Source organism: Botryllus schlosseri, chromosome 13 (assembly GCF_051294905.1).
Source record: "Botryllus schlosseri isolate E-star chromosome 13, Bs_hap1, whole genome shotgun sequence".
Classification (NCBI taxonomy): domain Eukaryota; kingdom Metazoa; phylum Chordata; class Ascidiacea; order Stolidobranchia; family Styelidae; genus Botryllus; species Botryllus schlosseri.
This window is the reverse complement of record NC_137248.1, coordinates 17,029,980-17,056,563: the sequence shown is the minus strand read 5'-3', so window position 1 is coordinate 17,056,563 and position 26,584 is coordinate 17,029,980. Positions and strand designations below refer to the sequence as shown.

The window sequence follows — 26,584 nt, the reverse complement described above, 5'->3', positions numbered from 1 at the left end:
CGAAATTGTCTTGCGAACTGCAGCACATCTGAACTAGTTTGAAAAAAGGGGGGGAATTTGTATGTGAAAAAGAGATTTCAAATAGCATTTGAACATACTTTCAGCAAACAAAGAACAGCCATGAGGAGCATACATTCGGATATAACTGGTTGACTACATGACAGTTCGGACATGAACAATTTGGGAAATCCGTTACAATTCTAAAGTGGAATTCCTCCCTAAAAATTGCAAAATTCCCCCCAAGGGGGGAATTCCTCCCCGGTTGGGAACCACTGCTGTATATATTGCTACGAGAGTTGGTAGGAAACATTGAGAAGCACTGGTGCAGATGATATCGACAAGTAGATTAGTTTCTGGCCTATATGGAGAGCTCCTCAAAGAACAAACACTCTCAACAACAACTCCTCGCAAATCTTCTTTCTCCGTAACTATAGTCGATGTACACAAATACTGTAGAATGGACGAGTTTTTCCGAAACAATTCCAACTGGTGCTGGATAGCAGCAGGGTTGTAATGACTCGAGTCACGATTATCTGATGACCCGACTTGACTCGAGTGATTTTCGCAAAATTTAGAAATGACTCGACTCGGTTTGAGTCAATCTGTGTAGTGACTCGAATTCGACTCGAGTCATTGTGCATGACTCGAACCAAGTCATATGACTCGAGACTCATACGGCCAAGACCGACTTTTCATTGTAATTTCGAAGCATAGTAAAGGTACTTCACTATTGGAATTTTGTCTATTGGTACTGGTACTTGCAAATGCAACCAGAAACTGCTAAAAGTGAGGAAAATTAGTATATTGTAAATGCGAACCATTCGATATCACCAAACAGAGTGATAAAAAGTGGATTAACAAGACTTTAACTGGAAACTAAGCCATAAACACAACGACTTAGACTTAGACTCGAGTCATAATACTATGACTCGGACTCGACACTCTGCTCGCTGACTTGTCTCGGACATGACTCGGTGGTGAATTGAACATGACTCGACTCGGTGAGATTGACTGGTGACTCGGAGCCTTATGACTTGGTTACAACCATGGATAGTAGAAGTGATCTATAGCACAATAGTATATATGCTGGAATTCGGGATATTTGGAATAGGTTTTGCGCCCATGTGAGAAAATGTTGGCACAGTACACAAGGCATTTTCGTCTTGCAATAAGTTGCTGTACATAGCAAGTCACACTTTCCGAATATTACTTTATATACCTTTCGAAGCAAACACCAATATGAATGTTTCAGACGGAAGATGCTTCAGTGGCAGTCTATTGCTGGCTATTTTACAGTACCATAGGCTGGTATTTGACAAAGGGCTCCGTAATTCTTTTCTGATTCTCTTCTTGTTCCGAAACCATCTTTTATCATCTCCGAAGGTTTGTATGTAATAAGTACAATATGAGATTTTGATTTATCACAACCATCGCACCACTTGGAAAAACTGGCTTCCGTTCCATTTGACAAGTACGTTTTTCGCCTCTGTCAATGAAATGGGCGCGTTTAGAGTTAAGTATGAGGTATTGGGCATCACTAAACAACACTGGAAAAATAAACTGTACAGATAGGGCGGGGAACTTTACATCATAAATATCCGTATCGTATTCCTATTGGCAAACCACCATGGTTTATGTTTGTGGTATTCGTGGTGATTACAATACAACAAAAATTTTGTCTATGCGATGAAACTGTTATTTTCTGATTTAGTTTCGCCTACAAGTCAATAAAAACGAGCATTCAGAAAGTTCAAACTTTGGTTCTGACTTTGTCACTCATTATTTAAATTGTTTAATAAAATCATGTCATGGTACTTTCAACAACGAGTGTCCTTCGTACGACAATATGAGTAATTTCATTAACAACACAAGATAATTGATTAATTTAACAACTACATTTCTCATACTATTGTACTATCCTCTCTAGGCCCTACGTTTTAAATGCAGCAACTATCGAAGTAGGCTGGTTTCAAAATCAGTGGGACGCAACGTTTTGCCGGCAAATATTGCATTGTGTTTCACGATTTGATTTACCTTCAGGTCGTAGTTCATACCCGTTTTGAATCCTGTGCGACGGGTATTAACGTAGCGGCGGGACGGAATTAATGAACGAACATAGTCGGTTATTAGCTGCAAATGTTCCAACGAATACACGTTGCCGAGGAAAGCATTTTTTTGCTTGCAAATTGACCTGGCAGAAACTAAGTCTGTGCTCTGGTCACCAATTGTTTTGACAAAGAAGCAATATTCGGCATACTCGATTTCACAGAGACCTGAAAAACATTTATATTTCTCGTTTGCTTTATATCCTGGATCATTCCCCCTATATACCCTGGTGAACATAGAATGTCTTGCTATTATGACATATAGGCTACTCACTGTTTATCAGACCGGACAGGTTTAAAAAACTGTTGATTCAGCTATGGCAGTAGTGCCGAATTACATACTCAGAAGAATAGAAGTAACTCATTCCGGACTAACAAACCAACCATGCAACCACAGTTGGTTGTGGAACACAAATATGCCGATTGAATAATACTACTTCTTACATATGCTCCTTATTCGAATCATATTATGACAAGCAACGTCTTATTTCTCTTTTATAGTCACCCTGCGGGCTCGCTGTGCAAATTGCGAAATTTTAGAGGTATAACACATGAAATACCTTCGCGGCGAAGCCTTGAGAGCACTTCCGTCGCTGCCAATGATCTCAACGAGTCCTGGACATTTGCACGTGCATTGTCCTCAAAATGAGATTCAGAACTTTAAAATTGACCGAAGTAAATACAGAATTCTTGCCTAAATACGTGATAGCGGGTTGGCTAATGGATTGTATAATAAGTTGGATTTCTGCGTACGAGATCAACCGTGTAAACGGTGTCTTATAACAGCCTAAAGAAGTGAGCGGTGCTACAAGTCGGCAGTTACGGAATAATTTTTTTTTTAAATTGGCCTGGTGTAAATGACCATAGTAGTCGACAAAGACAGTGAATACCACAAACCAACAAACCAACCACATACGAGATCACTGTCCTAAGCCTAAATGTAGCCTTATATAATTACCACTAGAAGTGGTCCAGTTTATCAGTACCAATTTTATCAGATCAAGTCACCACAAGATTACGATACAATGAAAAGATATGTCGAAATTACTTTGAAATCATACACCCACCTGGAACAAGGCATAGGCGATGAAAAGAGGAAGAATGAACACTGAATATGTAATAGTAGAGAACGTAAGAGTACAAGTGACGAAATGAGGTGACATGTGACGGACGCGAGATTGATACATTACATCGTGGCGGGGTCCAGTAATCTCGAGCTCCGACTAGTGTACAGTTTATTCAGTAGAGTCTACATGTATTTTGATTTGAATGTGTACACTGTACATGCTCGTCGACTGGTGGATTGTCGTTGAAATATCGTTGGTCCGGTATACTTGATAGAACGATGGTCCTGCAAGTCGACCATATGGAATACTGCCAGGTGTATGGTTCAATAGTCAATAGTCGGTTATTCACCTATGACTAATAGACTATACTAATGTTTGCATTTGGACCTTATATGTCTTCAGGAATTCGCGATTCATACGTCCCCTGGATTAAAGTCCCCACCCTCTAAATTCCCTTAAAAATAGTATGATGTAGGCAAATTTTAAATAATACAGTTTAAATACAAACAGATGAAATACAAACCTTACAATTGCCAACAGTTTTCCATTCTCCATCAACATATCTGTGACCACAGAATTGCCCTGAAATGAAGATATCGCTAATTGCACTGCAATGCTATTGTACAGTATGTAGACAAGGGGTGTCAAACATACGGACGGAGACCACATCCGGCCCGCCAGACGATTTCATCCGGCCTGCAAACAATTCTGAGTAGATTCAAAAATGCTTATATTCTGTAGCATATTTCTGAAAAATGCTTAGATTTCTAGTAAGAGATATTTCCTTTAAATAATCCCTCAACAGAGCAAATGCCGAGTATGTTCATTGTTCATAGGCCACATTATATCCAACCAACAGCGGTTTTGTGGTCTCACTATATTCCAGGGCCGGGCAAAGTGAAATTTTCTTCAGAAAGTATTGACCAATTTTATCCGTCACAGAATGAATCGAAGTTTGCCAACATGAGAAAGATGGACATTAAACTACTTGCTCTGTTCGGGTCTACTTACATTTTCGACCATGAACCAGTGTTGGGATGACTCGAGTCACCTTTTTCGTATGACTTGACTTGACTCCAGTCACCTTGGAAAAATGACTGGACTTGACTGGACGCTTCAGAAATGCAGATTGACTCTTGACTCGAAGCATAATTTACGAGTCACTTTCAAGTCATCAAGTAATCGATGTCGACTAATGCCAACTAATGAATCAATGATTGTGCGTTTTACTGAGCCTCCATTGTTATATCACAAATAAATTGATCGCAAACGCAGTGATTGGAGCTTATACAACATCTTACGTTGTCGTAAACTTGCTCACCTCATCCAACCCTCTTGTATATAATTAAAATCAATCAAATATCGCTCGTACGTTCATAATTGTATATCGTGGATAAGTAGGTGGGTAGGGTATTGGACTATATCATTTTTAAACTTTCTGAGGGTTTCGTATGATATCCTGTGTTTGGCTGATATTTTAAGACTGAGGCTATACCGTTATACTTGCGTAGTTGATCAGTTCTGCGTATGCGTGAGCGATACAGCGCCTTTTGCGCGTATAATCAACTCTTTATCCGTTCCTCGATTAAGAATGAATGGGTACTTCATCTGTATTTAAAAAAGTTAGCAAAATGTAAGGACTAGGGCGATTTTTTACCTAAAAAAAGAAGATTTTCACCTGAAAAATCAAAATTTTGACATTTTTTGACCTTTAAAAACTTAATTTTGACCTAACGTATGCAAATTAGGTGTTCCCCACATAATGTTGGAATTGTTCTACTTATATTCATTTCTGATTGGTTGTGGTCTGTCCTTACGAAGTAGTTTGGCCTGAAAAACTTTTCTGACTCAAAAACTGACAATCTTTACATAGAAATACTTTATTTTACCGAAATCTGACCCTATGAAGAATTCCGATAGTTACATCACGTATTATGGTAGAAATGATTAAAATTAGTTGTAGTGCAACAAAAGATACCTTCTCGGGTAGAAAATGTCAGTTCTTAATAAAAGTAGCTTGCCAAGAAGGAAGAAAAAACCTTCAACAGCAGCAGTTTTTGACCTACAACACTGAAGTTGTGCGCTCACTGCCAGGACACACTGTGTTGCTTCATTCTGCATTATGCATAACACCATGTCAACCTATTTGTTTCGTTTGAATGTTTATGATTCACAATGAGCAGACAATGGGCTGTCTACAATGGTAGGCCTGTAAACAGGGATATCTAGATATCCCTGCCTATAAAGTATGCTACAAGCTGTAAAATGTCAAATGATAAGTTCACAGACAGTGCAAAATCTACGGGACAAACGAAATGAAATAGTAAAAAATGTTTGACTTTGTACACAACTTTGACATTTTTTTGACCTAACGCTACAATTTTGACACAATTTTGACAATTTTTGACGTGTCAAAAAAATCGCTATAGTAATGACTTCAAATCATGTCTAGTACTTTGAAATTTCAACTTGCCTTGACCAGTGACTTGACTCGTGACTTGACTTGACTTGACTCAATGTGACTCGAGTCACCTCTAAAAATCGAGTGACTTGACTTGACCCGAGTCACCTTTGACAATAGAGTGAAATGACTTGACTAGAGTCAAAATGTGCAATGATTCGAGATGACTTGTGACTCGAAGGCAGTGACTTAATCCCAACACTGCCACGAACGTTAACAGGGAAGGCTGCGTTCCAATATAACAGATGTTCGTGTGCAGTCTCCGCATACGACATGCAACCAGAGTTCAAAAAACTAGTTGACAATATTGAGCGCCCATAGATGTCTGATTGACATCAATAGCTGTTGTAAATAAATTCATTAAATTCTGTTTTTGGTCTCTATACTTTAAACTATTAAAGTTTACATTAAACACAATTGATTCCTTGTATAGGTGGATAAATACGCGATTAAGGTATAATGTATATATTCTGTAATCCAGCCCGCCAAGTGCTTCATTTTCCCACATCCAGCCCGCTGACCAAAGAAGTTGCCCGTCCCTGCTATAGTCGTCAGGAACAAGTCGTTGACATTGACACCCAATGCCGACAAAGCAAAAATGTGCACGCACTGGATGCAGAGTGTTATGGACAAATAGACCAAAAAACTAGGTATTCAAAGAAGCGAAACGCCAATGCGAAACAGTTATACAGAAGATACATTGAGAATGTAATAGTTACACAGAAGCATAAATGAAATATCTGTGGTTGCAGATAGTGGTAGTGGTAGTGGTATTCAAATGGTCAATCACTGGATTTCTTTTGACAATTCGGTTGTTTGCGACTAAAAGTTTTGCTAGCATTGAACCGCTATGGTCCTTAATAGAATGCAATATATGATATAATATAGATTGACCATTGGTTATTCAATGAAAAACAAGTGAATGGATTTTGAGGAAACTTTTTGGACCCGCGAGTGGTCTGAAGGTTCGAATGCGGCCCGCTTCGCAAGTTGAGTTTGACACCCCTCATGTAGACTTTTCCATATTCACTGATTTCGTACAATGTCGAGGACACAAAGGTGATATATATTCTACATTATTTTAGTCATGCAATAACCACTACCAGTACGGCAGCAAAATCGAACGATTACACTTATCTTGTATCACTGCAGCATTGAGATAAAAGGCCTAGAAATGTATTTACGATCACGCAAATGGGGAACGCAGAAATATAAAAAATACGGTGAATTTATTCGCTGCGCCGCAAGAGCTTCGTGATATCATTTCAATGTGGAAGATGAAGCTTCGATTCTGACTTGCAAGCCATATCATGGTATGCTATCGATGAGTGGTAATGGGGCATAATTTCGTTATGTAAGGTGTGCCACGGAAATAGTTTTCATTTACTTCGCAGTTTTTGCCAGAACCATCCTATTTTGGATAATTCAACTTAAATCTATCTTGAACCGACCCATCATACCACTACACCACTCTCTACGCAGCAGAGTGATGTTCAACGTATGATTGAACGATATTGTGATCCCGTTGTAACAAATCCACGAAATATAAATACAGACCTGTATGCTGTCTCGGAGTAATAATTACAATGGGCCATACCGTAAATCGCATCATTATTTGACCATCATCAATGTTACAAACCTCAAATGGCTAACTGGTACAGCGACACTATCTGCCGTTAATACACCGAAAGAGGGAACAACTGCTTTTGAGAGGACCTGACGTAATTTATTCTTCCGTTAATTTACTATCGCTCGGTTAATTGTTATCATCCAATCATATCGCAATCATAAAGATCTCACCGTCAACCGATAATAGCATCCACGCAAAGATGCTCACTATCACGGATACACTCGGGAAATTAGATTCGAGCATTATGTTCCTCAACCTATGGAAACTTCGTATTCTTGTATCCACCCTCTTAGCGGCATATTTTTCGAATATATCGGTACCATCGAAAATGAAATCAATCCGGTGACATATTGTTGAGGCGCAAATGAGCCTCTCATTTCCTGTTTCCGGGTTTGTGATCGGCCATTTAGTAGATTATGGAAACATAGCAAAAGGTCGGAGAGTTGGCGTAATAGTAATTCGCCGCCACACTGACGCGAAAGTACGCGGTTGAGTATCGGAGGTCTATCTTGGTCTGTGAAAGGCGAGTAGGACGAAAGCAAGGAAAAGGCGTCTAAAACAGTGGTTCTCAACCGCCGGTCCGCGACGATTTCCTGTCGTTCCGCCGAGTATATTCCCAGTCAACAAAATGGGAAGCGATCGCCCGGCGTATCATGCGCATTCGATGTCAAAATAATGCTTCAAAAGATACAATTTTTGCACTTCTGCCGCAGACTTATTAACTCGTTGTTGCCGTCCATTAACCCTGTCGCTACTGCAGCTTACAACCTCTATTAGCCCTATCGCTACCTGAATCATTGTTGCTTTCTGGCAGACATACTGACGCTTATGTAGTAAGACATCACAATTTGACAGTATGTTTTCATTATAGTTTTGGTTATAATAAAATACACTACGAGCATACATACAAAATACCGGTCAAACTCAGACAGCCAGCCTTTTAAAATGCATAAAACGACATATTGATTTCAGTCGAGATACAGAGAGATCTTATTTCCGGGACAAGTTTGATACAACTATTACTGTTATTGAATTGAAATACAGACAAAATTTGGTTTATCACACAAGTCTGTGCCTTGGCGGGAAGAATAGGATCAAGCAACGCGGACTCGGGGAGCTACCATCAGCAGCCTACTCGCCGTGTGGCACGCTAACGCCATTCAGAGCCCAATCGTGAATGATTTGTCCCGAGTTTAGGCTTGGCGCAGTCTCTGATATCTGGGTAATTCCACTGGCCTCATATTCATGCAATGTATTGTCAGCCAGATATCTTTAGCAGTGATAATCGGCTGATCATGGCATTTGTCGCTTCAGATTGAACCAAGGCTTAGAAGACGATATTTTATGAACTGCTGCCTTCGCCAACGCTGCATTCTTTCAATTCACCATCAGACGTATACTGATATTTGGGCAATTGGACATATCGCAATCACTACATGGCTTCAGTCTCCATCGTAAAATAAAGGCTAAATGTAGCAACAAAATAACTCGTAGATTAACTGAAATGAGTATCAGAAATTCAATCAGAAATTATTACAAGATATAGTATTTGGCTGAACAGTTGAAATGCAAACCGTTGTAACGAACATCCATGATTGTAAATTCAGTCACTGATATTGCAGACAGAGAAAAAATGGGTTGAGCACATCCCATGTTTCGTTAATATACATACGTTAATGATTGCACAAACAAATGATGTCAGAGCCATAATCACAACACGCCAAGATTCGGTGAGAGGTACCGACACTCTTCCGCGGTTTAGCATTAAAATATCAACGGACCTGTAGTACGCATTACGCTCAGAGCACTAATAACTTGACAAGTATCTCGCTGTTTACTTTCACTGCCGCCAATCTGACATTTCAGGCCCCGGAAAAGTCAAAGTAATCATTTATATCAAGTCCTATTTTAAAAGCTAAACGCAAACAAGCAATTAATGCGATTGAACTGCTATTCCAAACACCATTTGACTATCAATACACAACACATCTAAGCAAGCATGCAAAAAAATTCAATAAGAGCCCGAAATATCTGTTGCTCAACTTATCTCAACGAAGAACTTCATTCATATTCCCTTCCAACGCTGTAATCTCCGAAATACAATTCGCCGGTATGGACGAAATTTAATTCAAACTGCAAGTGTGCAGCGGTAAACAACATCCGATGACTTATAACTAGGGCTGGGCACAGTGATTCGAGTACTCGAATCTCAATCGAGTATTAATTTTATTGATTCGAGTCGAGTAGTAAAAGACGATTTTTTCGAGTAGTGAAATTATGCGCTTCTTACCAATGAAAAGTAATTTATCAACGAGAATTATAGTTTCGATACTAATTTTCACTGTTGAAGCCTTGAAACCCTAATTCGCGGTATCGTAGCATACGAAGCATATGGTAGAACAGGGGCGGGCAACTTTTCCATTCGGCGGGCCGGATATAGGAAAATTCAATACTTGGCGGGACGGATTGCTAAATCGATACATTATTCGCCCGTTCATCCACATATACAAGGAATAAATCTTATTTAATGAATGTATTTTAACGACAGCAATGTCACTTCAAAGCGATTTCTCGCCGATAATGACGCAAGCAATGTGGATTTGACAGGCACCGCCATGTCTGCTTCTATCTGATCCATCAAGACACGGTGCAATCCTTAATTAGGATTTCAAGGTGTTCGATAAGCCCTGTACCCCAAATTTCCCGAGATACCAATTCATTAAGGTTAAGTAGGCGACGAGATAGCATCGTTGTTCAACTGTGTGGCCTAATTAATCTCGATATTGAATGCATGCCCCTGTCCTCTACGAAATTTGGATAGTGGCCCGCGACCCGTTTTGGGTTGGCGACCCATGGCATAAGCGGTGTCTTTCAAAAGCCTATAAAAGTGTGCCGTGCTACAAGTAGGCGGTTACGGAATCAAAGATAAGAAATATCAGCCTGGTTTAAATGACCATTGTATTCGACAAGCACCATGATTACCACAAACGACATTAGGGTTGAGTACATCGTAAATACCGATAATGCAAGTTGCTGTTGTTTGTGGCATTCATGGTGTTTGGCGACTACCATGGTCATTTACACCAGGCCGATATTCCTTGTTTTTGATCCCGTATCTGCCGACTTGCAGCACGGCCCACTTCTAGGCTTTTCATCAGACACCGCTTACGCGGATGAGATGGCAAGAAGGAGCCTAGATAAAAACCTCCAACACTTCGGTAGGAATTCAGGAGTCGACCTCGGTCGGACTCGAACCCACAACCCATTGGTGTTGTAGCGGTGGATTATACCACTACGTCATCTCGCCGCATATAATGCAAGTCTTCTCGCTTCGACGAACTTACGCGTAAGCTCCACACTCGCACGCTGCTCAGTGACCATACGCGTTAGGGTTGCCAGACATCTTTAGAGAAAAAGGGCCAAACAGCGCCGGAAAAGGGGTCAAAAAGGCCCAAATTGTTCAATAACGTTGCAACATTACCAATAGACCCTTTGTCAATCACCTCGATCCAGTGTTATATTGTTGATACTGTTGTAGGACACCGAATCAACTAGGCTACCTACAACTACACTGGATCCAACTACAATAACTGCTACTATTTCAAGCCTTTTCCAACTGAATATAAAATCGTAAAATAAAACTTATCGTGCAATAATATAACAGTGATTAAATTTTATGAATTTTAAATAAAAAATGAGAGGATAGCATTCTACTGTAAGCAGTACCGGTACTTGGTAATTACCAAAGGCAAACCAGTACCGGCAGTACCGATACCGCGAAATCATCAGTCATTGTATGTCTACAGGTGGATTTATTATACCTTGTCTGATTCATTTTGACCTGTACAGTGTACAATGTACATTGGTTGGAAACTGTGTTAAGCAGGTACATAATCGTGGTACGTCATGGGTTCACTGATGTATATTTCAGATACCGGTACATCTCAGTACACGACGTCTGAAAATCTTTTTGTTGACCAGGTAGCAGCAGTGTAATTCTGGATGTTAGATTTCGTCCACTCTCCTGTTTATCAGACTTCGGTACGAAATGTAGTGGCTATTATTGTAAAAGTCAGAAATGGACTATGCATCATTATGGAGAATGAATCAACCAGACCCACGGATCAATTTCGATGCTTGATACCTGAGGGCGAATCGACGATTGAAGAGGAAAGAATCCCAGAGTTATATTTGAATATTGTCAACACTTAATTCATTTACAATAAAATTATAATGCATTTGAATGTTGTTCTCTATCATGTCGACAAATTAATGTGTCATTACAGCTTGACAGTTGATGCAGTCACGGCGATGGAATACCGAAAGGCTTGGTGTGTGTGTGACAGCCCATCCATTAGGGGTGTATGTGATGATTGGTATAGTTATACCATAGCAATTTACAACGTAGCTGGCATGGAGACTCCGCTTTGAGAACTAACGATGTTGTGACGGACAGCACTACTAGCGGATAGGTAACATACTCATTACTCAACTCACTGGTCAGTACTCACTCGGGTAGGCTATCAGTATCACTAGGTTTTAGCGAATAATTTAACGATATGAAGTTATTGTTTCGCGTTATTCTGAAGTTATGTGCCCCAAATGGCATGTTCAAATACTCGGATAACCAGCGGCCTCTTTACCTCTATTATTATAATGCCATATATGTGTTGGTCGTGATAAGGTGGTAGCTGGTAAAGGGGTTGATAGACCATTTCTGAATTGAAAAATCTTATTGAAACACAAGAACGCGGCGCATCTCTGTTCATTTAGCGCAGTGGTTCTTAACCTTTTTTCTTCCAGCGCCCCCTTTCAAAAATTATCGTGCTCCAGCGCCCCCCAACTTCATATTGTAAGGAATGTAATAAAGACAATGAGTAAGGGGTAGGGTCGTAACAGCACTTCGTTAACCCCCCTAAAAACGATTGCCTTGCGCACCCATAGCGTGATAAACCGAATTTCGGAGGGCTTCGCCCCCACGAACCCCATATCGTGATTTTGATAGTCAGCGAAGTTTGTGTGGCCTGGTCGCCCTAGGTACGAAAATTTTCCATAATGCATGAATGAATAGGTGGTAATTATATATATAAGTCGCTATAAACTTTTTAGCCTCTCAGCCCATACGTAATCAGATTTACCAGTAGCACTGAGTGAGCTGTTTTATAGGAAAATAAAGGGCACGTAATTAATAATTAAACATATTCGGGCGTTCCCGCAGGTACAATTATTCGTTACCAGAGCCGTAACAGCACTTCGTCAGCCCCCCCCCATAAAACAAAAACAAAAAAACGTTGGTCCTGGGCCCCCATCGGGTGATAAACCAAACTTCCGGGGGACTTCACTCCCAGACCCCCATTAGGCTGTCCGCTATTTTCTGATAGCCTATTAGGTATCTACATTGGGTGTCCATTTACTGAGGCAGCTATTCCCGCCTATTCGCACGAAGTGCGAAAAATTTCACTAATTAATGATTGAATTGGTCAATATCATCGGAAATTGCATGTAATTTCAGATCAATTTTTATCCTCTCTCTGCTCACGTAAACACATTTACCGGTAGAGCTGAGTGAGGTGCAATGTTCCCTCTAAGCTGCGCACGTGCGCAGTGCTGACACGGTCTCTGCGCACAGACAATCTACGTTGCGCACAACAAATCCGGAGTTATTACCTTTTTTTAGTCGTTACGCACTGTTGTCCAAGGGTCAGCGCAGTGAGTTGTTGAGTGTGCGCAGACCCGTTGGTATGACTTCGTTGCATGATGTTATTTCGTGACCCCCTGTCTGCGATATCAAAAAATATAGAATCGCTCAACGGGGATATCGCCCAACAGGAATATCCCTGTCGCCCAATCGTACTAAACTAGAAGACGCACACGATTTCAGATTGGTATTTCTTCACTGACATATAACTTTTCCCTGCTAGATGGAATTCGTCTCCTGGGGTTCAGATTGCCAAGACAGGAACATTCGGTGTTAGTCATTTAGGCGCCCATGGACAATTAAACCTATCTGTATTTTGAAGGCTATATGTAACGAAGTTTTCGGTGTTAATTTGCTCTGAATACTCATTAGGATATGTCCTATCACCACATCATCTACTGCGAAGCCATTTTTCTCCAGCGCCCCCCATACCGCCCCCCTGAGCCCAGCGCCCCCCGTATCGCCCCCTGAGCGTTTCCGCCCCTTCAAGATCGCCAGCGCCCCCTGGGGGGCGCTGGGGGCAAGGTTAAGAACCACTGATTTAGCGCAAGAGATGCAGAAATGGTAGATATGATGCTGACTTTAATTTTGCAACTGCTATAGTGCAGGTAATGACAGGTTTATACAAGATTCCGTCCCAACTGCAAGCATAACAAGAATGGTTTTAGCCTTTTAGGGATGCCGACTAAACATTGGTCGCGGAAATATTTTAATAGAATGTTTTGTAGGCCTACGTGCTGAGTGACGTAGTGAAGATTAGTTATGGTAGTAGGAAGGTACCGTCAACCGGGGTGACTTTGATAGTTTTTGGCACTTCTGATACGTTTTGAGTAGGTTGAAGGGGTTTTTCATTCCTTATTTTTTGAACTAGTAACAATGTGGCTCTTGGCTATCGATATACCAGATCATTTTTTTATCAGCTTTTGTCTTCATGCTTTTTTATAAGGTCAAAATATACTTTGATACTCCATGAAAAACCAATTTGTTATCAAATTGACCTCCTTATTGGTGCCTCTTTGATAACCAATTGTTAAAAAAAGACACTAGACATAAAAGAAACATCTACCAACACAAATTACTACACCAATATGAAGTTTTCTGAGATGTTCAGACACCACCATAATTCTGACAGTTGGAACTTGCGCAGTTGCACTGGTTGTCCCTTCTCTCTCAAGACAGAGTTCATGGAACAGAACAGGTTATCACACCCTGTTCCTAAAAGTAGGTTCATCTTCTAAATTCCAAGTTAACTGTAGGAGCCGGTCAGAATCGCGTTACCGGACGCATTTGGTTCGCCATGATCTGAACTAACCCAAGCCCTAACTTGTTACAGAATTCTACACTATTAGATCATATCCCCCGCTGCTTTGAAACTTGCTATTGGAACTAATATGGTTTCCATACGTCCTATTTAGGAGGATTTGTCCTCCTTTTTGAAGAAATGTCCTCCCTTTGCCCAAATATCCTCCGTATTGTCAATTTATTTTCCTTTTTAGCCTTAAATGCCCCAAAATACCATAAATGACGTTAAATTTTGGCCTAAAAGATAGATGACAGGGCACATGGGGAGTAAAAACTGTTTTTTTTTAGTCACACCACATAACTATAGGTAAAGAGTGGGTAATTCGGGAGTCGAGTCGAGTGATGAGCTTTTTTTCACAGTTATCAAAGTCACACTGACTATCAAAGTCACTCCGGTTGACGGTACCGTTGCCATAATCAACTGTTGCTATGCTTCACTGTTGTATTTCATCTAAAGATAATAATAATTAATGTCCGACACGACGTTGGGCTCAATAACAAATTTTGGTACCGGTATTATATATGCTGTGATCATACCCAAAGGCGTTGTTGGAAGTGTTTCGCGTTCACCACTACATTATTAGTACATTCACCCTAGCCGCTAACCCTAGGGTACCGTATCCTAACATTACGGGCTCAACCTAACCCTAATATTACGGTACCCTACCCACCTTCAAAAGGGCAAGTTTTCGCAACTTTTTTTACAGCATCTGGAAGCTTCGTAAATACTCATAATGTATGAAGCATGGTGTTTTAATCTGTTTGGAGGAGTTTTATGTTGCAACTTTTTTCAACTTTTGTCTATTTTTTTCATGCAACTTTTATCAAGTATTGCGCAAAATATGCTATAAAACTAGAATAAAGACTAAATTAATGGATTTCAAGTGACAATGCGGCCCACCATACGCGCCGGGCGCAGGTATACTGGGTATGCCGTGTTTACCTAGCAACTTTTTCGGGTATGCGGCATACCCACTATTCTGTTAGTCATGAAACTCCCTGAACTAACTGGTAAATTGTCCGAACCCTATGTAAATTAAAATGGAACCATGATCGATTGAATAGCGAAGGTAGAAACGGAACAAGCAGACACCATGCAAATTTTAAACAGCCGAAACCTTTCGAGTATCTCATACCCTCATGACTTCAAAAAATTGTATAAATGCAACTTCTGCTGTAATTAAAAAAATAAATGCAACTTTTTCAGGTTTTTAGTGCATCAAAAACTTGCCCATATAACCGTCTCCCCAAACGCTAATCTTATGTTACCCTAACCACAGCCCTCTCCCTAACGCACCTACAACCCCAATCTTACGATACCCTAACCCGCCTCCAACCTAACCAGATGCGAAAAATAATTTATTTTGATGTTTATAAATTTTGAGATGTTTAAGGGAATCATTTATTGTTGATTATGGTGAACGTAGTTCGATGTGTGGCCACTATCAAAGAAGCGCCGTTATTTTCAATAAAAGTCAATTTTCTCGCTGTCTATCACTAGCCTACAGTTAATAATTATAGATGACGATGACAGAGCTTAATTTGAACTGGTGGCGGGACGGTCTAAAAGTGGTTCACGAAGACAAAAAGGTTGAGAGACACTGCGCCAGACCGTTCAAGGATTCTGCTTTTTTAAAAATGACTCTCAGAGTTGTCTGAAATTTGGATACAATGATGCAGATGGCAATACGAAATTCCACATTGCACAATTTTGCATCTTCGCGTATAACGTGAAATTTTCTACTTATCTATAGTTTTATCTGTTTGTTTTGTGAAGAAGCTTCGCTCATGTACCTGGCTGAATTGGTAAGCATTAAAACGAAATTATTTCTTTCAATTTCCAGCTTCTTCAGTGCGTCGTCAATCTACGTGCTGTCTCCACTATGCTGGTCTGGTGTCCAAGATGTAGGACTATACGTCTTTTCATGCACAGAGATGTCGCCAATGAGCATATAGAAGTAGTTTTCCCTCTCTCCAACTACGAGAAATGTGCTTGCCATAGAGGAGCTCCTATACGACACCAACGAAATGCAGTTTGCAAAAAAACTTTTCACACCGGTGACAAATTTGACAAAAGGTCAACGCAACAATTTTGATAAAAATTTTGACTCTTTTGACATGTCAAAAAATATTCGCCCTAGTCATCACTAACAGTGTAATATTCACATATTCTCCAGTGAAAATTGTTACGTAGATTTGTAATGCGAAGCAAGTATTCATACTTCCTGTATGGCCTTGCATGTGAAATGCATTGATAACCTTGAACGAAAATTGAAAAGGAAGGAACATACACATAATTTGCAATATTTATTGCTGAGAAATTGCATCATTTATATTAAATAAATATCACAAGAGCAACAATAATGACTTGTGCAAATCCTAAATCAGACTTTGATTTGTGTAGGAAAGCAGATTTGCGATTTGGAATTTCTGCTGTCCTTAAGTGCATATGTATTCATGCACGAATGGAATGAATGTTCAGTAATTGCATGGTGAGTTTCAACTGTCAATATAGTACATTGATAATTTGCTGTTTGTTGACAGATTTGGAAGTCATAGGTCCTCGAAGTAGGGATTCTGTCCCAACCATCAGCCAGAAGAAAGACTCTTTGGGCGCAAGCAAATAACTTCTGTCTATTCTTGAGGATTCGTGAAGATCTAATAGTGAACCAGTCATGTACATTAGAATATTTCGTCATCATTGGTAATAAAAATACCTCCACTGGAGGATCTTGAAGGAAGGAATCTTTTGATTTTTTCATACGTAGTTGGAGGAAGGTGGTTCCACAATGATTAGCGGGCATTCAGTATTATCATCGCGACATTTCCAATTTTAGCCCATAAAACTTTGATTGAAGTCTTGTAGTATTTCCTCCTGGATGCAATTCACTATTGATAAGCACAGGTAGATAATACTGGTCGCCGAAATGTTCTTGATTTCTGAAATTTTAGTGTCTCCGGGACACCAAAACCATAGCCCACAGCCCTGCACGGTGAACGCTGTTTTTGCCCCTGGAAACTTTCAAAACAGCAGGCTCTTGATGTGCAGTGAGTTTATCGTCAATCCAGGAATATATAAATCCATGCCAAGATTTTCTAAGCGTAATATTCGTATCAGACTAAATTCACCGCGGAGAACTGGATGTCAAACTTTACTTGAAATGTCTGCTGGAAATATCCCAATATCACTGCATAGACGTTCTACGAAGCGATAGAAAATACTTTCCGTGAGGGAGATACTACCGTTGTCTAAAATTCTTAGCAATTACTCTTCATTGAATACCATATCCAAGAATTATCCGAACTCCAAATGAGTTCAATTTACAGCAAAAACCAGCACAATCCGCACTACAGCAACGGCATCGTCATATTTGGTTACCTACCCACTAGGGGGAGCTGCAAACCACAAGTTACCCGATCGAGTCTCCATGCCAGCTACGTTGTAAATTGCTATGGTTATACTATAGAGCAGGCCTGGGCAAAGTGCGGCCCGCGGGCCAAATGCGGCCCGCCGAGCGATTCTGTGCGGCCCGCGAAAGGCTTCTTGAAATTTAAAATATGAAACCTAATTTTTAGTGTTGCTGCGTGGACTAAAACCATACGATGTGTAAACTGGACCGGAAATTCGTTTACTACTACATTAACATACCGTTATTACGCAGCCTATACGTACCTCACATGCCTAATCCAAATTAAAACTAAAGTCAATGTAGCAAGTTATGCCGTTAAATCAACGTTGGTGACGTCATATTTTGTGTTACGATTGTTGATATACGCTGTTCTTTTGAATTCTCTACTAGTTGCTGACGATTACCCCTGACGAGTGTCAGCCGAAAATATTCGGGTTCATTTCAATATGAATATACTATTCAATTGATCAAATTAACTAAGTAAAGGGAACAAAGCTCGACAGCGAGAAAACCTTGGCCGACAAGGACTACCCTTATGTTGACCGAAAACCGCAAAGTCCAATTGTCCATAGGCAATATTTGCCAGTGAAGAAATACCAATCGGGAATCCGGGTCGTCTTTTTAGTTTGGTACGCTTCGGCGATTTCTATATCTTTTCACATAGCAGACAGGAGGTCACGAAATAACAACATGTAGCGAAGTAATTATAAAAACGGGCCCTCCCAGATATTTCCAAGACAGTACCACACTCAGCTCTAGCGGTAAAACTGAGTAGGCCATTACGTGGGCTGAGAGAGGTTAAAAAACATGGCAATGTATTTGCAATTATCCATATTATCGACCGATGAATCATGAATCATGAAAAAATTCCGCGCTTCGCGCGATTAGGCCGTATACAAGGCATCTCGTGCATTGTGCATCTCAATGGGGGCTGGTATTGATAGAAAAACGCGGATGGGGGTTTAAAGAGAGTTCAAAATGTATCATGTTTAACATTGTTTCAAAATATGACGACAAATACATATTTATTTGGGTAATTAACCACCACTTTGTCATTCCTCAATATCAACACATCCACTGAGCACCAATTCGTGTAATACGCTGCTTCCAATTTAGAAATAAAATCAATACGGTGGATATTCTAAAATTTCTTACTCGGCCCGCCAACATATTTCTGCTCCTCATTTGGCCCGCGGAGAAAAATAATTGCCCACCCCTGCTATAGAGTATGACTGAAGTGACGACTCGATTGTTCTCCCATTGTTAGCCGGCAGAATGGTCACGGTCAGATGGATCCACCCAAAACAGGATAGCTCAGTGCTTGTTTCAATGGCGTTCAAGGCGATTCTTCGTGTATTTCTTGTAGTTGCGTCGGAATTAGTTAGACAGTTCAACATTTAGGTAGCGGTGGCGAGTCGCTATGACTAGTGAATAATACTGTGTAGCCTCTGTTATATTTTTCGCCAGATTTAGATCATATTTCGTAACGGATAGAAAACGGTATCATGACTGATTCAGCTGCATCACTTTGGGATGACTGGGAGGGATTCACTGAAATGGAAATTGAAGAATGTTTCGAAGGACTCGATAACTGGAAAGGTGTGATTTGTGAGGAATGCGAAGCATCCTTTCCGACTGTGAAAGCTCTGAAAAAACATTACAAAAATCATAAAGTTCCCACCAGTACTTGGGATATATCTGAGGATGCTGTAATTGCTGTTTTGAAGAGGGCTTGTGTAAATACCAAAAAACACTTTGACTGCGCCCCATCATTCGAGGAACTAGACGTGACCAAAGCTGTTCCATTGGTGAAACAACTCCATTCTGAATATTGCAAACTTGGTGTTGACGGATTTTATCAACATTATTCTAATATTTGTCACCAAGCTAACAAGTTGCTGGGTTTGCCGCAATTGCCAGCTTCAGCATTACTTTTGAAAATGTTTGATTCTCTCGTGTGCGGTAAAGAACAGGATCCAATCACAGAGATTGGAGGAGTCAACAGCAAGGAATCTGGTAAGTAAATAGCCTTTGATACTTATGCCTTTCCACGGAAAAACTTTGACATGTTTTTAGACATACTTGAATATATTGGTGGAGTGCTTTTGGGAGCCATTTCTAAGCAAGGTAACGAAGCAATTGCCACATGCCTAACAACTGCAGCGCCATCGGGAAACCTCATTTAAGTGATGCAGAAGAAAGTCGGTGGATTGAAGAGCCCGTCTGAACAGTTTCATGGCATGGTTCTCCGCTTTTATGTTATCCACAGTAAATGGCAAAACCCCTGAAAAAGATCAATTTTTTCAGGGTACTTGACGCAATTCACTGTGATCCATTCTTTAACAAATTAATTCATACTGTGTCACTTCAATCTGGCTCAGACCTAAATGAGGTTGAGGATGTCATGGACAAGGCAATGAGACACTTGAATAACATCTTGTCTCACAATTTTGCAAAGTTTGCATTGCATGAGAAGCAAAAAAAGTCCTCCAAATTTTCCAAAAGTTTGCGAGATGGCTTGAAAAAAAAATGAACAATATGCTCTTATAGAATGGTAGTTTTTTCTCTCTGTGGAAAATGCTGCCTATCCACATTGAGGTTCCCTACCTAAAAAAAAGGAAACCAATGCGTTGGTCGAAACCCTGACGTGGTGCATTGGCTTACTACTAATGTCGACCGGCAGACGTCTTCCTGTGTTCTTCGCAATGACAACGAGTTCCCTTCAAGTGCGATATTGCACACTTTCAAGGAGTAAGCTCTGGCTATTGTAAGTCGAGCTCAAGCAGTACATTAACATTACACACGGCTCTTGTTCTAGTCATCAGGGGCGTAACAGCACTTCGTCAGCCCCCCACCCCCCAAAACGTTGGTCATGGGCCCTTCATAGGGTGATAAACCGAACTTTTAGGGGACTTCGCCCCCCAGACCCCCCATTGGCTATACGCTGTGTACCACTACTCATAATCTGTGTTCACCGTCCGTTTAGTGGGGCAGCTTTGGACGTCCACACGCGCGAAGCGCAGAAAAATTCAAAATTCATGATTTAATCGGTCAATATGATCGGGAATTGAATATATATTATTATCAATTTTTATCCTCTCTCTGCCCACGTAATCAGATTTAACGGTAGACCTGAGTGAGGTGTGTTTGAAATGGTAGGACCCCTCAATAATAATTGAACATCTTCGGTGACCACAACTATATTGGTTTTCTATCACAAGAACAACAAAGGACACCCCCCGAAACATATCACCTCTGCAGACGACGAGAGTTAGTGGACGAAGAAGCGCTCGATGATGCCGCACTCAATCAATTTAAAACATCAGCCATCCCCCACATCTCGGTAAACAACTTTGACGAAAAAATTGTAGAGTTTATGTCTGCTATCAAATCACTGCTGGAACAATTTGCACCTCTACAGCGCCTTTCGAGAAGTCAAAGAAAATTGAAGCGAAATCCGTGGATGACCACAAAGCTGATTCAACTTATCCGTAAACGTAACCGGTGGCATAACCGAATAGACACCAAGAACTGCCCAGAACATGAACGAGAAAGATTTCGACGTCTCAGGAATCGCACCGTGCATCTCATTTCCAAGGCAAAAGCAAAGTACAATGAGAGATTTTCCAACAGACACATAAAGGACACTCGAAAAACATGGTCAGGACTTAACTCTCTCCTTCATCGAAAAAAAGGCCATAAGTCTGTTTCGGAAATTGTGAATTCGGATACCGGAAACAAACTTTCAGACCCGGCGGCCATCGCGAATCACTTCAATGAATATTTTTGTAACGTAGGCCCAAATATTGCTTCTTCTATTACAAAACCTGTGTCGGCCAGGTCAGAGGTTAGATCGATATCCCAGTCAATTGTGCTTGAACCTACGACCAAATACGAAGTAGAAGTAGCAATCCACAAACTGAAATCGCACAAGGCCGACGGCTATGACCAAATCCCATCATGGTTTTTAAAAATGATAAGCCTGCATATCGGTCAATATATGGCCCATTTTTCCAACTTCATGATAGAAAATGGAGTCTACCCAAGCTATCTAAAAAAGCCAGAGTAGTCCCTGTACACAAAGCTGGGGATAGAACTAATGTCACCAACTACCGTCCGATATCCGTTCTCCCATGCATCGGGATTGTATTCGAAAAGTTGCTCCTCTCCCGCCTGTCCTCATTCCTCGCCAAAATGTCTGTCATTTCCCCTCAACAATTTAGCTTCCGAAACAAACACCAAACCGCTCATGCCCTCCTAACAGTGGCCGAACAGTACTATGATATCTCAGAGAAGCGAAATGTGGGATGTAGCATTTTTCTCGACCTAAAAAAAGCGTTTGACTGCGTAGATCATAAAATTCTCATCTCGAAATTGGCGCGTTACGGACTTCGGGGCCCACAACTTGAGCTCATGAAAAGTTACCTCACTGGACGCCAACAAATGGTTGCGATCTCAGACACCTTGTCCTCTCCTCACCCGGTGACCTGTGGTGTGCCCCAGGGCTCAGTACTTGGACCGGTCCTTTTCACCTTATATGTCAACGACATTTTTGAAACCTCCTCATTGAACACCACACTGTTCGCTGATGATACTCACCTCCTCTCTTCCGCATCTTCGACGGCAGAGCTAGATGCCCTGACTGGTGACCAAATGCCCAAAGTCCATGAGTGGACGGCCCAGAACAACCTTTGCATAAACGCCTCGAAATCGCAATTGCTGACAGTAAATTCAAAAAAAATAACCTAATCGTTAATATCGCTGGTCAGCCCGTTTCCAACACAGATAATGCCAAATATCTCGGAGTTTTACTGGACTCGAACATGTCCTGGAAGAGTCATATTCAGTCCCTAGAAACTAAATTATCACCGAAGTGCAGCCTGTTCTACAGCCTTGGGCGCTTCATGCCAGCAGGGGTTCTTCTGATACTCTTTAAATCCTTAATCCAATCGAAGTTACATTATGGCATCCTCTGTTGGGGGGCTGCCAGTAAAACTGCACTCAAGCCACTTCAGAAACTACAGCATAAAGTACTCCGAATCATAGCTAGGGCTCCAAAGGGGCCTGGCTGCACATCCAATAAGTCGCTGCTGAAGAGATTCGGCGTCCTAAACATAGAAGATATGCGGAAACTAGAAATCGCCAAGTTTATGTATCAGTTTCACTGCGGTCGTTGCCCCGAATATTTAAATGACTTCTTTACCTCTGAATCAAAAGCGCACAAGTACAACACACGTGCGTCCACGTCGTCCAAATATCATATGATCGACCGAAAAGATCATCGCTCCATCAAATATGCCGGACCTGATGTGTGGAACAGCATCCCGCCGGCCATCCGACAGTCGACGAGCATGTCCACATTCAAGTCGAAATACAAGCAATTACTACTAAATAAATACAGTCCATCCTCAGGATTACCGGACCACGACTGACCTATCGATCTCGCTTCCCATGACATGCCGCCCTATTTCTTGTCACATTCTTTTTCTATACTATCTTCTTTACTTTCATTCAGTGTGCATGCCTCCTCTTTACATCGCCTAGGCCAAGGTGGGTGTCAGATTCCATAGACTACTCCTTGTCGCTTCGACATCTTCCTGTCTTTTCATTGTATCGCATTTTGTGGTGTATTGAACTGATAAAATTGCTAATAAACCAATGATGATGTATACCCGTTCGCACGAACGAAACAGCACTTGGCCAGCCCCCCCCCAATAAAACTTGGGTCTTGGGCTCCCATAGGGTGATAACCCCCCCCCCCCCATCACGTTGTTCGCTTTTGTCACGAAATAAGGACCACAGTGTAGTGAGCCAGCGCGAAGCGCGAAAATATTCGATAATTCATGATAAAATCAGTCAATAATATTGGGAATTGCAAATATATTGCTATCAATTTCTTGTTCTCTCTGTTCACGTTGTCAGATTTACCGGTAGAGCTGAATGAGGTGGCTTGGAAACTGTAGGGTCCGTAAATAATAATTAAACATATTGGGCGGGCGGCCCCGTTTGTATGACTTCGTTTCATGATGTCATTTCGTGATCTCATGTTTGTTATATCAAAAAATACAGAATCGCCCAAATGTACTAGACTAACGACGCACGCGATTTCAAATTGGTATTTCTTTACGGGCATACAATTTGGGTTTGGGGTTTGGGGTGCGGCAGTTACGGTCCTGCTAGTCATACTCAAGTTTCTGCGGTTATCGGACAGGCATTATATAAGACTACAAGACAGTTGCAATATTATTTGTTATATTCATACTCGAGTTTCTGCAGTTAATATAGGACATATTTTCAATCAACGATATTGTGAATTGCATATCGGTATAGTTCAAGATCTTTCCACTTGTTCACTTTGTAGTATTCTTCAGTCTTTCTTTCCATGAGTTCATCTCACAATATAGCCAATGCACACGAACCAGATATTCTATATACCTTCTGTCATTATATTCATATACGTGGCAAATTCTACAAAGGATCAAAGCCACAATATCACACCAATCTCGTGAGAAATGTAACATAGGCTACACAGTATTATTCACTAGTCATAACGACTCGCCACCGCTACTTAAATGTTGAACTGTCTAACTAATTCCGACGCAACTACAAGAAATACACGACGAATCGCCTTGAACGACATTGAAACAAGCACTGAGCTATTCTGTTTTGGGTGGATCCATCTGAACGTGACCATTCTGCCGGCTAACAATGGGAGAACAATCGAGTCGTCACTCCAATCATACTCTATAGGTATACTATAGAAATTAAACATGGAACGGCAACGACCGATTTTGCAGCTTCGTTCCGGTCCGCTGAGGCTGGAGTGGAGATTGTTTTGCGTAAGTGACTGTAGGATTTCTGGCAACCCGAAAGCTATCTTCTCGAGCGCAGAAAATACTGAATCTGGTCTTGATCGAAAGCTACTGTTGCACCAATTCCGAAAATATAAATTTAAATATCGATCAGGCACTGATCCACCTAGAATCTGTCCTCCAAGTCTGAAATATCGGTATTGTTCAGAACAATCGGGTAACTGCAACACAATGGCCATAACAATGACCCGTTGCGAATCTCCGATTGTTCGAACAATGCCGATATTTCAGATAGGAGGGCGGATGCTAGGTAGATCAGTTCCTGATCATTATTTTAATTTATATTTTCATAATCGGTGCAACAGTAGGTTTCGATCAAGACCAGATTCAATCATTTCTGCGCTCGGTAAGATAGCTTTTGGATTGCCAGAAATCCTACAGTCGCTTACGCAAAACAATTCCCCACTCCCGCCTCGGCGAAGCGGAACGAAGCTGCGAAATCGGTCGTTGCCGTTCCATGTTTAATTTCTATAGTTATACTATCATGATGGTACTGTTATTTCTAGGGCCGCCAAGTGTCTAGCACCGACTCCGTTGAATGGACGCTTGGTGGACCCAAGCTCTCTTCGAGTCTGAACGGGCTGACGTGAGGACGCGGAAATAAAGCTGTCGAAAAACTATTGTGAATCTCTTTTCATCGACTATATCAGGAGGTATTCCACATGTGTAGCATAGTAGGCTACAGCTAGAACTCCAGAAATTTGGATCGGTAACCGGAAATAGCGCCTTTAACTGGGTCCCCAGATTAAGCGTTTTCAGCATTGAAATATGATATTGGTTCGTTAATAGAAAAGTGTTTGCATATAAGACGTCACCTTGGTCATTGACAAAACCATGTATACCCATCGAAATATTCATTTTGCGATCTATCAGGAGCTGTGCAATGTGTATCCATTTCGAGACTTCGCACAGAACACACAAGAGCTGTAGTTGCCGCTTGTGGGCACTGCTGGGGCCAGTGTGCATGGTTTGTGGCATGGCTTAAGCTGACACCAATCTCTCTGGCAGACCGATGGAAAAGAGCGATCAGTTTTTGTACATCAAAGGTGCCACCTCACTGTAGTGTCAAAACGGCATTGAATATACACACTTTTGTTGACTGGGTTACAATTTTATACCTTAATTGCAATATGCAATAAATCGAAGGCTTGTTAATCGATAAAATAAGTAAAACATCAAATTTTGCACTGATTCAGGAATTGCTGAGATAACATGGTCGATTTGACTTTAAAGGGGCACTGCACTCAAAAAATGATGTGGTCTCAAATTGAAGAGCAGAACGAAAAAAAAATTTTGGCCGCAGCCGTTTTCTTCAGAACGCCACCGTAATGGAGCTGCAATTTATTGAAATTTCCAGAGTTGCAGCAGTCGCGGCTCCGGATAATCTCTTAACCCGTTACATGGCACGATGACTTCATCGTCGCACTTGCTCGACGCGATTACGCAGTCACGCAGAGGACGAGCTTCAGATAGTTGTCAGCCGATGTTCTGAAGCAACTATGTCTAACAAATATCATGTGTCTGTATCTTCCGCAAGACCACTACTCCAAAGGTTGTGCACTGTGCAGTCAATAATACATCTTGAAAATGACAGCTGTATCTGCATCAATATACAACTGTAACGGCATCTCAGTATCATTCAACTGGCAAATACTATAGAGTCGTGACAAGCTCCAGACACAAATACTCCTGACCTAACACCGTACGTTGAGCGCCGCCTTGGTGTGCAAGACATGAGTCATTCATAACATCGACTGACAACTATCTAAAGTTCGTCCTCTGCGTAATCGCGTCGAGCAAGTGCGACGATGAAGTCATCGTGCCATGTAACGGGTTAAGAGATTATCCGGAGCCGCGACTGCTGCAACTCTGGAAATTTCAATAAATTGCAGCTCCATTACGGTGGCGTTCTGAAGAAAACGGCTGCGGCCAAAATTCTTTTTTCGTTCTGCTCTTCAATTTGAGACCACATCATTTTTTGAGTGCAGTGCCCCTTTAAGTTCAAGCCGTATCATTTGGCGATATGCGAGCGACAAGTA

The 26,584-nt window shown here is 41.2% G+C and overlaps 2 protein-coding genes across 2 annotated transcripts; one reads left to right on the top strand and one right to left on the bottom strand.

Moving 5' to 3' along the window:
- Positions 1-281: 281 nt before the first annotated feature.
- LOC145454142 (uncharacterized) lies at positions 282-7,615 on the bottom strand. Its single transcript, XM_080332167.1, has 5 exons — positions 7,434-7,615; positions 3,696-3,754; positions 2,666-2,744; positions 2,035-2,273; positions 282-1,486 (listed from the first exon to the last, which is right to left on the bottom strand). The coding sequence occupies exons 1-5, from the start codon at positions 7,504-7,506 to the stop codon at positions 1,286-1,288; spliced, it is 651 nt and encodes a 216-aa protein (XP_080188293.1). The 5' UTR covers positions 7,507-7,615; the 3' UTR covers positions 282-1,285.
- Positions 7,616-18,898: 11,283 nt separating this feature from the next.
- Positions 18,899-20,254, top strand: LOC145453910 (uncharacterized). Its single transcript, XM_080331878.1, has 2 exons — positions 18,899-19,689; positions 19,750-20,254. The coding sequence occupies exons 1-2, from the start codon at positions 19,179-19,181 to the stop codon at positions 19,857-19,859; spliced, it is 621 nt and encodes a 206-aa protein (XP_080188004.1). The 5' UTR covers positions 18,899-19,178; the 3' UTR covers positions 19,860-20,254.
- Positions 20,255-26,584: the final 6,330 nt, after the last annotated feature.

What these genes read in the sequence shown, in the direction of transcription:
- LOC145454142 (XM_080332167.1), bottom strand. Translation starts at nt 7,506, where the DNA reads ATGCTCGAATCTAATTTCCCGAGTGTATCCGTGATAGTGAGCATCTTT. An exon ending in CTCAAGGCTTCGCCGCGAAG is followed by an intron (nt 2,274 to 2,665) that starts GTATTTCATGTG and finishes AATGTTTTTCAG; the next exon opens with GTCTCTGTGAAATCGAGTAT. An exon ending in GTATGAACTACGACCTGAAG is followed by an intron (nt 1,487 to 2,034) that starts GTAAATCAAATC and finishes TTTCATTGACAG; the next exon opens with AGGCGAAAAACGTACTTGTC.
- LOC145453910 (XM_080331878.1), top strand. Translation starts at nt 19,179, where the DNA reads ATGACTGATTCAGCTGCATCACTTTGGGATGACTGGGAGGGATTCACT. An exon ending in AGTCAACAGCAAGGAATCTG is followed by an intron (nt 19,690 to 19,749) that starts GTAAGTAAATAG and finishes ACATGTTTTTAG; the next exon opens with ACATACTTGAATATATTGGT.